The sequence below is a fragment of the Chanodichthys erythropterus genome, chromosome 6 (assembly GCF_024489055.1).
Source record: "Chanodichthys erythropterus isolate Z2021 chromosome 6, ASM2448905v1, whole genome shotgun sequence".
In the NCBI taxonomy this organism is placed as follows: Eukaryota; Metazoa; Chordata; class Actinopteri; order Cypriniformes; family Xenocyprididae; genus Chanodichthys; species Chanodichthys erythropterus.
The window spans coordinates 14,839,163-14,855,072 of NC_090226.1; the positions used below are offsets into that span (position 1 = coordinate 14,839,163).

Genomic DNA, 15,910 nt, shown 5'->3' on the forward strand with positions numbered 1-15,910 from the left:
ATGACTGAGTGCTCATTCCCCTCCTACCATTATCTCTACTCACTCTCATTAAACCTATCAGAATGAGTCTCTGTAACATTGCTATATCAATGTCCTTAATTTTCATAAATTCTGATAAAGCGCTTTTAGTTTGATCTTTCACTCCATTTATATTTAAAGAGTCCATTCTCACAAAAAAAAGAAAAAGATCAGAAAAAGATAAGAGAGAAAAAACACACAGTGCATTTGACTCATTTTCCTATATCTTTGAAGACAAACCTTACGTCTTAGCTTTGTAAGCATTTTCCTCAATCGATAAGTCTTTTTCATTCAATTCATCCAGTCCTTACAGTACTCTGCAATTTGACCGCCGTTTTCAAAAACGTTTAATTGTCCAGAAAAGAAATGTTTCTAAAAATCTATCATTCTTCCAAATGTCTCATCTAAAAGATCATCTCCCAAAGAGAATAAAGATGGCTATCTTCCATCTGAGAACCTGTTTCAGAAACACCTGAAATTTGAGAGAATGCATCCTCATCCCTCATTTCTAAATTATTTTTTCATTCTCTAGTAGGTCTACCACAGTACTTTTCTCATGTGCTGCATTTTCTCATACTTAAGCATCCAAACTCCACTTTGTACTCACATTCTCATCAATAATATCTTATACTTCTAGAGAATTACTTTATCTTGTACCACATTTTCCTAAACCTCAATTTATTCATTCTCTCATATACTTCAGCTATGGCCTGTTCAGTTACTGTTTCAGTTCGTTCAAATTTGGTTCTCACCAACCTGCTCATTCACATCATGTACTACCTTGTCAACATTGTCCTTCTCAGTGTTTTCTTGAGCTTTATGAGGACAAGCAAACTGTCTGTGACCAATGTCACCACATTCAAAACATTTCAACCCAACTGTAGAAGCATAAATCATAAATGACTGGCCTTCATCTACAGTCTGAAATGATATATCCAGCCTTGGCTTTTATAAAAACATAAAAACTTGTCGTTGAAAAAACATCACTTATATCTATATTTTCACATCCAATATGTTCTCCCACTGAAAACAGCACACTCTCCACCATAACTCCCTGCTAGACCTGACTAGATGGCGGAGTGAAAGAGATGGCACAAGCTCACCTGGTTCTCACACTCGCTGATTAATGCTAAAATTTTTAAATCAAAATCTAAATTACACAAATGAAGTATATTACACCTAAGAAAAACAAAGAAAAGACTTAAATAAAATGAATAAATATATATTAAAGATGCTAAAGAGGATGTTTTGTTTTATACATTTTTGCAATATTACTTGAAACTGTCTTTACTAACTGATAAAAGACTATTTATTAGGTGCACTGAAAGGAATAATATTAATATACATCATCTGTGCACGAGGTAGGGCCTTAAAAACATCAGCCAATCATTACGCGATCATCGCGTAAACAATTGGCCCTATGGCTTGTCAATCACTGCCGTGACGTTCCTTGTGAGAGACGAGCGCGGCTGCGCGCTCCAGTAACTTTCCACACTCCACTGGCACCGCATGCAATGTTTTTGTCCGGAGACAGGAGTAACACCTACAGATTATGAGTTACCTGCGGTGAGTATGACATAATGAATAAAAAAAAACACGACACAGCGAATGCCGGTGGTAAACATTCGTTTTCCGATACTCGTGCACGAGTTTTGGGAGGCGTTCCTTTGAAATGAGCTGTGAAGGAGGGGGGTTGTTCTTACGCACGCACTCATTTGAAAAACTCAGTAACAGTCTTTGGATTCTCAGTCGACGAAAAAATCTTCTCTATCACCTTTAAGCAGACAGTTGACACCAAACGTTCTTCCCAACCACTCTCCTACATATCAGAAAAGGAGAAGAGACAAGGTGAGACAATGAGATGAAATAAAAATAACTCTTCCATAGTAGGGGTGTCACGATTCTCCAAATCCTCGATTCGATTACATTTTCGATTCTAAGGTCACGGTTCGATTCGATTCTCGATTTTTACATTTATTTTTTTTAAAGCACAGGTTGCTATGCCATTTTTCAGACTAGACTTTTATGCAATATAATCACCATAGCTGTGAGATGCGTTCTACTTGGGATTGGAGTTTTCCACCACCGAATAAGGTCGCATCTCTGCGGCTATGAATGCTCCTAACGCCTGTTTCACACTGCAAGCGTGAGCGTCGCGTGCGCAGCGCAGCGCATGAGCGTAACTACACCGTCAATGCAGCAGCAGAGACGCGCGAGTATTCACAATGGAAGCGTTTGTACAGCGTCACAGCAGCGGCTCGAAGCTGAATAGTGAGAATTTCTTTACAAAGACAGCTATAAATTTCTTTTTATAAGTTGGTCATTTATAAACTTGATAGTCTTGAAAGTTTGTTAACATGGGGAAGTGTACAACATTTTCATATAAACAAATAAATAAAAATAAATAAAAGCCTCGTGTTATCCATTGCTGCACATGAATGGAGGTGAGCTTTGTGTTTGACATCATCTGCCGCGTGCACATGTTTACAAGACGACAAACTCGTATGGTACAAGCACATAAGCATAGCTTGCAAACTGTTGTTTTTTTTTTGTCGACAACGCGAACGTTATCAACATAACTCACTGGAAATCCAAAATACTTCCACACCAGCGACTTCAGTGAAAGAGGAGGGGGTTCGAGACGAGTTCTGTCGATGATGGGTCTCCTGCATCTGCAGTTGCCATGCTATCTTTTGAGTGGCTGTAAGAGGAGGTTGACTGGCAGTGTTTTTTTTTCCGCTTGACAAGCAACCGGACGCGACATGGGGGCGCGGCAGCATCGACGATTCCATTTATTAATTCGAAGTTCGAGATTGTGACTTAATTTCGGTCGATTTCGATTTAAAATCGAAATCATGACACCCTTATTCCCTAGCATAAAGGACAGTATAAGAGGAAGTGCAAGAGAAAAAAACATCTCCATGAAATGCTCATCAGCCTCCTCCAGTATACTTTTCGAAATATCCTCCTCTGATTTCTCCATGCATCGCAGAATCTCTCATGATAAATCAAAGATGCATTAATTATACATCTTATCCTTAAATACCCCAAATGCAGCCTCCTCACCATGCGCTAATGCTACCGCTATGACTTTTTAAAGAGCGCTGGGCCTCAGAAGGGTTCGGCACTCCAGTGATGTTGCGGAAGCATTGCAAAAGGTTCGTAGATGGGCTGTTTTCTGGAAAACTGCAGTTACACTGACAGCCAAGCCCTCGAGGGGAAATGCTTTCTTGTTCCTGGCCTGAGTGACGGACAGCTGAAGTTAATGTACTGCACACAGATCAACATGCCTGACATATTATGCGTTTCTGTTATACAGAGCTGGACATACTGACAGATCATACACTGCAAGCTTACCAGGCAGAGTGGCCAACAATGACACAGCATTTTCCTTTTTACTATGTTTTACTATGTACCACTTACAACACTTTATATTAACGGTAAGTACCAAAAGCTTCATGAATGGATCCTCATTGTGTCAGGACTGTGAGTGTTCAACGCTGAAGTTTTATGTATTAGTCACCATATTTTTGCATTCATTCATGCTTGGAAGAATGAAGAAATACACAAAAATTACATGTTTTGCTAAATCTTAATTGGCTAACTTTGCAAAGTGCTCATTTTTAAAAAACCCACAAATGTTTGCTCTTCATTCAGGTGACAGTTTCCATGTTGCTGCTAATATTCATCCCATCTGATGGCAAGAAGGGACAAATTGGCATCTCGGTGCGCTAATCGCGCTGAGAGCCTTTGGTGGCAGATGGTTTGGCAAACCTACAGAGGCTAAGACACGGCATCATGCTGCGTGAAAGCACTCACAGCAATATTTCATTAGTGTTTAAGAGACTTATCTTTAGGTGAACACACAAAGAAGTGAACTCTGACCATGCAGGGTTGTGTACAGCACAGCCGGGACATCACAAAGCACTAGCCGTGGGTGTGGCTGTGAGCTACAGAGGTGGCAGAACAGCACAGAAACAAAGATCCGCGTTAACCTTAACTATTAAACCTTGGCAACTGACTCACACAGCACTGTTTGTGTTATAGAGATTAATGATTTGTTTATTTTTATTGTCATATCAGCCTCTAAAAATAAAAAAAGTAATGCACTTACACTTTTGGACAATGTATTGCATCCTTGCTGAATAAAAGTATTAATTTATTTAAAAAATAAAAATCTCACAAACTATATATATATGCATTTTATTATAGAACAAAAACTTAAATGGTACCGACTCATTTTTAACAATCTTTCTGTCTTTTTTTCAGCCAAGAACACCACACATACTACTACGTTTAAAAATCACCATCTCAGTGAGTAAACACTTCCTGCTAGCACAAGAGAGTTTTCAGGCTGTTTCAAACAGGGCCAATTCTTCTCAAATGCAATGACTTATTTTCCTAAATGTTTATTCCAGGAGCTGTCATTCAAATTTAGCATTTCTTGAATCAATAAGACCTCAAAGATTTGACAGCTCATTCAGGCCTAAATTAAAATAAACACATAGTGATAAAATCGTGTCTTGTTATCCGCCCTCTTGCGTGAAACAGGAGACACCAAAAACCACAGTGATCTTTGATTTTCCCCATAAATCCAGTATTATTTCATCACGTTACTCTGTCAAAAAGTCAAAATAGGCAGATACTGTGTCCGTTTATTTTCTAACTATACAAAGGCTGGCATAAAATGAGTCACACACACAAAAAAAAGTCACAGCATCTCGGAAAATAAAAATAGAGCAGTCGTTCTCTGCTCTCCTATACAGTGCAAGTCTCCTTAAAATATACATAAACACTTTCATTTTTAGCCTGTGACACAAGTCGACATTTTAGCGTGACCTAAAAAAAAAAGCTGTCAACCCCCACTTTTCCTCAAAAATCTGTAATTCTCACCTTGCCACCAACATTTCACAGATTTTTTCCCCCCCTCTGCACACAGTAAACTGCCCTCAGACTAATCCCTTAAGATACTCAAAAACTCTCCCGCTTGCTCTGTGACTCTCTTCCTCTCACTTTGCTACACTCTTTCACTATTTGTCAAGTCACCAAAGCTCTCTTCCTAATCCCCTGCCACAGCATCTGAGTGGCATTACGCTTATATCACGCCAAAGATTACAGACCAATTTCACATATATTTCCTTAAGGTTTCATACATTTCATACACGTGGGCGATATGACCAAATTCTTATTTCACAATATGGGAAATTTTATTCCACAATAACAATATATATCATGATATAGTTATTTTGTGTCATTTTTATCTAATTTCGGTTATTAAAAATAAGAAAAAAGAAGCAAATTACAAACAATAGGACAAATACAATACAACAAAAATTAAAATTAAACAAATTAAGTTTTTCAGGTATGATAGGTTTATTTAACATGTAGTTAGAATTAGTACACAAATTTAATAATCAAATGTAAATAATTAAATATTGCATCGTCTTCATTCTATGAATTCAATTTATTCTTATTAAAGTTTAAAAAAAAAAACATTCACATTAATGGCACACAGGTAGATTAGGCTGCTGTCACTTTAAGACCAAATTCACTGATTTACTTTCACTTGAGACATAACCAGCTGCGTTCACATGAATACACTGCACGAGTGGCATTTTGACATAATTGTGTGTGTATTTGACCATTCAAGTGCAGTAAGATGTGAAAGAGCACTGAATTTGCAATCACATGCTGAGAGACGCGGTTTCCTGCACTTATGCCGTGCCAGTCAGCGCATGCACCACATTGAGTACACTTGATTAACACTTTTTAAAAAAGAGCATGTCCCAAATAAGCAATTGCCTTCTGAGAGAGGCAGCTTTCTGTGTGCGCACTTTGGCAGTGTGCCAGTGAGCACGAGTGCCACACCAAGTTCCTTTTCAGGATAAATTGCGCTTACAACTTTTTTTTTTTTTTTTTTTTTAAATCAATCACGTTTCCCTCTTTATATTCTCATTCATGCATTTCATCACTCTGAAGTGTCAATAGTGCTATTTATTTACATACCACGACATACGATATTAGAGTAGTCAAAAGTACTGACGGATTCGTAAGCACCTCTGATTGGCCACTGTGTTCACGCGCTCATCAGATATGTCTGTGATTGGCTACAAAGATCAATGCATGGAAGTGTTTGAATTTGAAAGCATTTTGAAAAAGCTCAACAGCGCTCAAAGTGTCACATTTTTTAAATTTCAGTACTGACTAGGTACCGAAGTCGGCACTTTTGACAACTCTACACGATATAGTAAAATCTCTAATGATAGACTTTTTTTATACCGCGGTAATTATATATATCGTCCCTTCCTGATTTTTATATACTTGATTCTTCACTCTACAACCCAAGATCTCATCATAATCCCCAACAAGAGACCCTCAGAGTCCACCTTAAAAATATTTTGGTTTGCAGAAACAGTAAAAAAAAAAAAAAATAAAAAAATAAAAAAAAAAGGGTCGGTTTTTTTTCAAGTTTCAATGTAAAAAAAAAAGTACAATTTTGGTGATGGTGATTATGTAGGTATGAATTTAAACAAATTAGCATATCGTGATGTCACTGACTGGGTCTTTCAACCCGTGCCTTCGGGCGCAGCCGTGTTTCCTCTGTCGGGCCTAAAGCGGGCGTGCTAGTGCGTGCCAGTCGCGTTTCCACTGTCACTTCCGGGGCTTGATCGTGCCTCATCGGGGCTTCCTCGGGGCCAACGGCCCGGGTTTTTCAGCCCGCCGAATAACTTGGTCCAAAGCGGGCCAGCTCAGGCTTGAGGAGGGAGTGGTTACGAGCAAAGGCGGAGTTTATCTGTGTGTGGAGACGGATTGATGATTACATGTAGGTTACCAGCTAACATCAGCATTAAAGACTTTTAAAATCATTTTAGCTCAAAACTCACTTTCAGACAGCAGCAAGAGTTTTAAATAACTTATGTTTGTGATCCGATGTGGATTCTGATCACCAAGAGTATGTGCGCTATTACCATAGTAAACATGGTAAATATGACGGCTTGAAGAAATCAGAGAAATATACGTAGGCTATCACAATCATGTAATTATTTTATCTGTCAGCACGTCTCGTCTCTCAACGGGTTGAGACGAAGCGAACGCACCGGCAATAGTGTGACATCCGTTAACAATAGTGTAAACATAGATGACGGTTTTTATTTAAAAGAAAGAACGTAGCCTTCGTTTGTATGTAGGCCTAGGCTATTTATATATTTATAATACTTACTAAAATATAATTAATATTATTTTATTGCTTTTGTATTAGTTGTTTGAAGAGTAAAAAAAAAAAAAGGTCTGTCTTAACGCAAATTTACAACCGGCAAGTCGGTCGGACTTAAAGCAAAAAAAATATAAAAATGAGTCGGTCCTAAATTGACAGGGTCGGTCGGGTTACGGCAAACAAGAATATTTTTAAGGATTGCCTCAGCTGTTAAAGTCTTGAAGGAAAAGGTCCTTGGTAAATTGCAAATCAATTTCCCCTCTATTATATAAAGGGCTCTTGTCTTCTCTTACAGCTGATGTTAACATTAAAGTAGGGCTGCACAACGATTAATCGCGATTAATCGTTTGCAAAATAAAAGTCTGTGTTTACGTAATAAATGTGTGTGTTCTGTGTAAAATAATTATGTATATATAAATAAATATACATATGTATGTGTGTGTAAGAAAAATGTTATATTTATATATAAAAATTTTATATTTATATATAATATAAAATATATTTAAATTATATATATATATATATATATATATATATATTTATACATGCATATATTTCTTAAATGTATACATGTATGTGTGTGTATTTATATATACATAATTATTATACACAGAATACACACATTTATTACGTAAACACAGACTTTTATTTTGCAAACGATTCATTGCGATTAATCATTGTGCAGCCCTACATTAAAGTATAGATAGCAAAAGATGACTTTTATACTCTAACATGACAAAGAAAAGGCATCTTGGATAAATAACAGCCCCCTCCTTCCGATCGGTCTAAAACAATCGTTATTGTGTTTGGTCCACAAATAACATCTTTACATAGAGACAGACTTGATAAAAGCCGCCTGACACAAGTTATTTCGTTTAGGAACATAGTAGCATGATTCTTCTAACTTAATTGCACTTGTAAAGCTGTCTGGGTAAAAGACCTTGATGGGAAAGTGTTGTCAGAGATCATGTGAGAATATCGTCCTTTTCTCCGGCACTTCTGTACAGTCAGCTGTGCACTACAAGCTCGAGTGCACAAATGACTTCAGACATAAGCCGGCCACACGCTTCGGGGTGCTTCATTTTAATTTAATTACATGCAAAAAAAAAAGTCTCTGTGATTTTGCAGCAGAACAAAAATGATGTGAAGGGGCGGATCCAAATTTCTTTTCCTTTCAATCAGCTGCAATAGAAACCATGAACCAGCTGCTGACCAAAAAAATCCAGTGCTAAAATGCCTGAGATACTCTAATGTCAGGGTGGTCCACTTTAAAAAGAAACACATAACCAAACCATATACAAAACAAAATACAAGAATACATTAAACAAACTGATTTATATATGTTTGACAGGGATCTGAAATATCTGTAAATGTACATAATATAAAATTAAAGAGTGTTGCTTTGTCCAAAACAATGAAACAGAGTAAAATGTGTGCATGTGTGAGGTTAAATCAACAAATCGCCCGCAGCTGCTGAGGGAGGGTCCGGCAGCTCGGAGGTGTCATGCTGGAGATTACGGCAGCTGCCAAAAGCCACGTGATGCTGTTTTTACACCTGTGCTGGCATAGTACCAGTCTGCAATGGTGTGAAGATCCTTTAGTTTAAGAAAACAAAGCCAGTACTGTTTCTTTCACATATTATAAACAAACGTAAACTGAATTTGTTTTGATTTGATGAAATATAATTATCAGTGTACGGGTATAATTACCAGCAATGGCATTTTCTGCATCATGTTAGCTTTATAATATTGGCTCGGCTGCCTAAAATTAAACTGCCTACTGGGTCGCACTGTTCCCTGAGAGTAGAGTGTAAATTTTCAGAGACTCTGCAAAACTGAGACATCCTCCAATGAGGCAGTGATGAGAAAATAGCATCTATTGATCAGGCTCATCTATCACTGAGAGCTGGGGAATGCTGAGTCGCTCAATGACGGGAGACGAAGAGCAGTTGTGTTGTCACTGAAGCACAGCAAACTTTATTTCAGGGGTTAATAGGATGGGAGCTGTTATAGTAACATCCTAAAAGCAGTAATGATTGTAAGGCTTAAGTTACTGTATAATACATCCATCAAAAAATTGAGTGAAAACTAACACTAGGCAATATCGAAATATATAAGCTGAGATTTTGCTAACAATATATATTTTTTATTTGGCCATTAGGTTTCCCCAATACTATGCCATTAGATTTAAATATAAAGTAATATATATATATATATTTTTAACAACTTACTGACCCCTAACTTTTGAACAGTAGTGTGTATTACATTTTGTTTTTTCAGCTTAAAGTAGGTACCAAGTCAGTACTAAAAATGTGACGATACCAGCATTTCCCCCTAGAATTTTGAGCGCTGTTGAGCGGATTCATAAACACCTCTGATTGGCCATTGTGTTCACACACTCAACAGATATGTCTGTGATAGGCTACAATGATCAACGCTTAAAAAACATGTTTTAAATAGACATCTTTGACGCTCTTCACCGAGCGCTTACACAGATACACACCAGAGAGTTTGAAAGCAGGCTAATATATCAGTGGATATATTAGACGCCTACTTTCAAACGCTCCCATGTGTATCTGTGTAAGTGCTTGGTGAAGAGTGTCAAAGATGTCCATTTACAACATGTTTTTTTCCAATCACAGACAGATATGTTGAGCATGTGAACACAATAGCCAATCAGAGATGTTTATGAATCCGCTCAACAGCGCTCAAAATGCTAGGAGGAAATACTGGGGAAAATTTCTTTTGACAACACTAGTTTAAAGGGTTAAAAAGTCATTAATTACTCACCCTCATGTCACTCCACACCCATAGGACCTTCATTCATCTTCGGAACGCAAATTAGGATATTTTTTGATGAAAGATATATGATTCGTCCATAGACAGCAATATAATCACCACTTTCAAGGTCCAGAAAGGTACTAAAGACATCATTAAAACAGTCATTGTGACTGCAGTGGTTCAACCTTAATTTTATGAAGAGATGAGAACACTTTTTGTGTGCAAAAACAAAACAAAAACAACAACTTTATTCAACAATCTCTTCTCTTCCCTTTCATTGTCCTTACACAGTTGGCGCAGTAGGCACAGTGAAGGCTTCCCTGTTTATGTCCGAATGCCGGCTCAGAGTTGGCCAAAGCTGCATACGTGAGCAGCATGACGCATGCGTGTGATGTTGACGCAAGAGCCGACATTCTGACTTGGAACCCGGAAATGCTAAACATAAAGGGCATACAAGAATGACACAGAATAGAAGATATAGTTGAATAAAGAATTAAGAATAAATTAAGAATTCTTTTAATAAATTGTACAAATATATATATATTCCTTTTATTTTCATTTGGGAAAAAAGTAGAACGAATGCATTATTTTTCTTCTTGATAAAACATTTTGAATCTGCTTGGTGTTTGGCTGAAATGTTGGATCCTCTGATTGAAAACAGTCATCCTTTGAAACCATTAAACATCAAATTTCATCAAAAAGCTGAGGGGAAAAAAAAGACTGCCACCCATTTAAAAAGAAATAGATTTTAATCTAGCTTAAAATGGGAAAAGACATCAAAAGGCAGTATTCATCAGATACACAAGCACAAAAAAGCAGAAACAAATCTCAACTCTCCCAGGCAGAACTTGACAGTGTATTCTCAGGTCTCAGATATCCACACTGCTGCAGAATCCACCCCGCCACAGATCACACACAGTGATCACACGGATCCCTTTTGCCATTTAGTACAGCTTATTATTCAAGGCCTTCTTGGAACAACTGCTTGGTGGACATATTAAACAATCACACACTTGACCTCCATTCTACATGAGTGAGCAGATGACTCAGGATTTAACTGCTCAACTCAGGAACCATCTCCACATGCCAGTTCCTCAAAACATCACACAGATAAACAGGCTACAGAGCTCCTCCTCACAGCAGAGAGAGACAGCCTGCCATTTCTCCTCACTCAGTGCATGGCATTCAGCCAGTTCACCAGCCCTCATTCCCACTCCAGTCTCCCTGAATGGACAAACACTTTTGATTGACAGCACTGCTGACAAGCCTACATCTCTGATAGACTATAATTCAAGAGTGAAGGAGGATGCTAACTCTGCACTGTGGTAAACCCCATGAGTGCACAGGACACATATTTCTGTCAGCTGTCTTCGCCGGTTGTCTTTAAGATGACTCTGCAGAATCAAGTCTGTATACTGTTCGTGTATCATCACCGTCCTCAATACTGTCTTCATGCTCTGCATTAACAATATACTCATAATCAATAACACCATGCCGATGAATTTCCAAGACGATAAAGGATTAAAAGCCCAGCTTTGCGTTTGGAAACCTACTCGTATTAGCTGCCTAACAGCAATTACAGACCACCAAAACAGAAGTGATCAACCATGGCAAGGTATAATTAGCTTCATACACTATGGACAGAAAGAAAGGTGGTGTACACTAAATGACTATCAATGAAACAGTCTACAGCACCTACAGTGGCCTAACACAATGCATATAGGGAGTTATTTTCTGAATCATAAAGAGATTGAATTGGCAGAACTGATATTTTATCAATATTATTATTACATGAAATCAATCAGCAATTATTTTGCATATGGCCATGTCTATGTGAACTGATTTTACAGTCAAGAACTGACTTAAACCACAATAAAACACCAGTTTGAATTTTAAAAATAAATAAATAAAATAGTGAGATTTTGTGATCAGAATTTCTGTTTGTAATAACATCTAGATTTCAAAAGTTTGGGGTCGGTAAGATTGTTTAATATGTTTGAAAATGTTCTTATGTTTACCAAATGCGGCATTGGTGCAAAAACACAGTTAAAACAGTAATATTGTGAATTATTACAATTGAAAATAACTATTTCTCTTTTTAAATGTAATATATACATATGTATATATATATATATATATATATATATATATATATATATATATATATATATATATATATATATATATATATATATATATATATATATATATTTATTTATTTATTTTTATTTTTTTTTTTTTTTTTAATCTTATTGGCCCCGAACTTCTGTAGTGTAAATCTGGACATCTAGATTACATGTGCCTCAATGATGCTAATAACCCTTCAAACTTTTCATCCTCAAAAGCATTCATTGCATGTATCATCTCAATACCTTATAAACAAGACTTTGTTTCCAGATGGACAGATAAAAAATACATGCATGCCCCAGAGATTGCATAAGGACAGCGAATAAAATTAGAGCTTGCCAGGTCAAGAAAGTGCTAACAGTCTGTGCTTGCATGCTATTTAAGGTCTGAGGTTGCATGCCATCTGAGGATAAGACTATGCAGGAAATAAGTTAAGTCAGGGGGTTTAAATGTAAACGTTGTCTGTAAACTAGATTAATTGGCCTTGTAGCAACAGTCTCACATGCCCCAGAGCATCACATGAAAGGAGCCATTTTCCTTTGAACAGTCCTAGACATGCAAGCAGCAAGCCAGGAAGTCCAATTTTCCTCTAGAGACAGAATGCTGATGCATCTCTCAAGTACAAAAGCTGGTCCTGGTCTCTGTTTCCAAGGTTCAGTCACCTCGCTTTAAAACTAGTTTGCAAGTAACAGTCTTAAAATCCTCCCACAGGAAAAGAGTTCTTGATTTATAATATCCCACCTATTAGCAGTCTGGATGAGCAGGGTGACGTAAACTGAGAAGTAAGCTGCTTTTGCATCACTTGTGTGGGAGACAAAATTAGAGGGAGGGAGACGAGGGAAGGATGGGGACGGGATGCTCAGATGAATCGATAAATAACACTTGTGTCCTTGGCAAATGACCAAAAAGAGCAATGTGATACAGAGGAGATTCACTAGAAGGTACCCTCTTCATCTCTGCTCCTTGCAAGTTGCTACATTACCTGATATGAAGCCTAACCTACCACCCTTATACACCTCACTAATATATATATATATATATATATATATATATATATATATATATATATATATATATATATATATATATATATATGGGGAAAAAAAGTAAATGCTTTTGACATGCAAAAATGTAGGTAGGATTTTCTTTAAATTGTAAACTTGTTGCCATTATTTGACTGGGATGCAAGCACAATCACCACCGCTGACATTTCTGGGACACAGATATTCCAGTAAATGATGCACCTTTGTGAAAACAAGTGTTTACCTGCCACCAGCAGTTCTACAATGCATCCCCTATAATTGTGTGGGTCCGAGGAGCTACTAAACAGAACGCACACAAAATGAATATTAAATAAGTTTTAGCTCTTTTGCCAAAACAACTCATCTGGGAACATTTCTTCTGAGGACAATTGGTTCTTAACAACACATTTGCAAGACATTTCCTCCATGATACCATATTAATGGTCACTTAAGTCATAAACAATGAGGAAACTTTTAAACCTTCAGTTTCTCATTGCAATACCCATTTAGGTACATTGAAGGCCATGAAGCACTGTGAATATAGACGAAAATGAATAGAGTACTATGCCTTTTACGCTTCAAATCAAAGTTTGTAATGTTGTGATTCACCTCGTATTTGGCTTAAACAAGTCTTCGAGACATTCATGGGACAAATTAATGTCTTAAAAATCCGTATGGGAAAAATACTTCCTGAACCAAGGCCATTGAAAGAGTGGGTGGGCCGGGCACTGATACACTCTATTGGGTAGCTAAACAAAATAGGACTAGCCCCACATATACTGCCCCAACTTCCTGTTTCAACAGGAAATATGTCAACCTAACAACGGAAAACACTCATTGAGCGATTGCATGGGGTCTTTAAACACATCAGTGGGCTGAAAAGAAACTATTGTGAACTCACTGGACTAGTATACATGGTAACCAGAGATTCTTTCAAAATACCATAGTTACAGTTATTGTCAACTTGGGAACATAAAAATAGATGTTAAAATTAGTTTCTAACACTGTTCGAAGATGTCATAGTTAATTTATTATGGTTTTACAGTAAAAAAAAAATGGCATTTTAGCGTAAACATAGTAAATTATTAAGCAACTTCATGTTTACCTGTGTCAGGTATGTGTGTTTACCTGCGTTGTAAATGTTGTATGTTATGTCCTTTATGACTAATAAAAAAAAAAAAAAGTGTGTTTACCTGCGGTAACGCGGAGTTGAGCTGTCTCTGAAGCACATCTCTCTCGTGAAGCACATCCTGGAGTTTGGTCTGCGACTGGATGAGGGTCTCCTGTGTCTCCCGTAAAGACTCCAGCAGCTTATCTCTCTCATCTAACATATTCACCATCAGCTGTTCAAAATTAGACTCGGCATCCGTGCCGTTCTGAGAGCCTCTCTGGGAACTCACCGAGTCCCCCTCATTTATGGTTGGCATCACTTCGCACATCATATTGCTCGTCGTACTATGAAGTCTAAGTCAATTTAGAAATTGCTTTGAATTTTTTTTTTTTAAATTCAGGATTGAGGTGCACTATTAATATTTAGTGCCATTAAAATGCACATTAAACATGTCCATGTGTTTTAAAATGCATCCTCTAATTTTCCTAATTGCATCCCTGTCTAGATTCTTCACACACCTTGACCTCTCTGGTCCATGACTGTCGGCCTTTTCCGCTCTGACATTATCCACCTAGTTTTACTTGGAACTCAATGCATTTCGATGCACGCTCATCACAGTGCTCGCCACATGCATATTCCGATTTCAGCTTGCTTGAACCTCGGCGCCCTTCGCTTTAACATCCACCAGTTGCCATTAACCTCTCAGAAAACGGCGAAATTCGCGTCTGCCGCATCCTCCAGATCCCTCTGCCACCATCATCATCATCTCCCTTCACGGCGAGCCGAGCGAAGCGCTCCTCCCTCTACGAGCTCATTCCCGCTTGCAACACAGCGATTCCGCTATCTCCACAAACATTCGCGCATGTTTTAAAATATGAATGCGCCGACGCTTTGGTGGACGTAAAGGTTAAACGTCTCCCACGTCGTCGGCGAAAACCATATCCACCCGGCGTGGCTCTGTAAAGCTCGTGCAAACAGCGTAAAATCGGAGTTCCTCACATCAGCACCACGCGACTACATGACTGTCATGCACGAGACGCCAGTGTGAGAAATGTTGTCACGCGCAGTGCCCTCTGGTGGCAGGCAGGTTCATAGAAATGAAAGCCCAATATATTTCAAAAGTCCTAAAAAGGAATTTTTCCTTGCATCTTTTGAAGCAAATATCATATTTATTACATTACGTTAGCAAATGTTATTCGGTATTTTATTCAATTTGGATGCGTTTTATTAATATTACTGGCACCATATTTTAACCAAAAGTTTTAAAACGTGGTTTAGATTAAATACAGTTAAAATGAAAGAAGAGAAAAATTGTTAAAAACAAAGAAAATATTGTTTCAGCTATGTAAAACAGTTTTCAACAACACGATCTTGATTAAATGTGTTTACAACATGTTAGATAAGGATGCACGATCTAAAAGGATTCCCTGCTAAAATGACTTTTCTCGAGGTTCAATGGTCTTTTTAATGTTTATTGATTCTTCATTTATTAGTAGCCTACTTCAAGTGCTTTCAATATAAAAAAAAAAGAAAAGAAACAGCTGAGATGACGTCATGGTTTGCCGTTTTAAAAGTACTTTTTTTTCTGAAGCCTGTGGTTATGAATATACACCGTCTGATTGGACGGATCATCTCACAT

The 15,910-nt window shown here is 37.6% G+C and overlaps 1 protein-coding gene across 6 annotated transcripts in view; it reads right to left on the reverse strand.

The window, feature by feature from the left end:
* ppfia4 (PTPRF interacting protein alpha 4) overlaps positions 1-15,680 on the reverse strand; it is a 132,821-nt gene extending 117,141 nt beyond the window's left edge. For all 6 annotated transcript variants that reach the window (XM_067388212.1, XM_067388210.1, XM_067388209.1 and 3 more), the window contains exon 1: positions 14,354-15,680. In XM_067388212.1, the coding sequence (XP_067244313.1) occupies positions 14,354-14,602 (249 nt within the window). In that variant the 5' untranslated portion in view covers positions 14,603-15,680. The remainder of the gene's footprint in view (positions 1-14,353) is intronic.
* Positions 15,681-15,910: the final 230 nt, after the last annotated feature.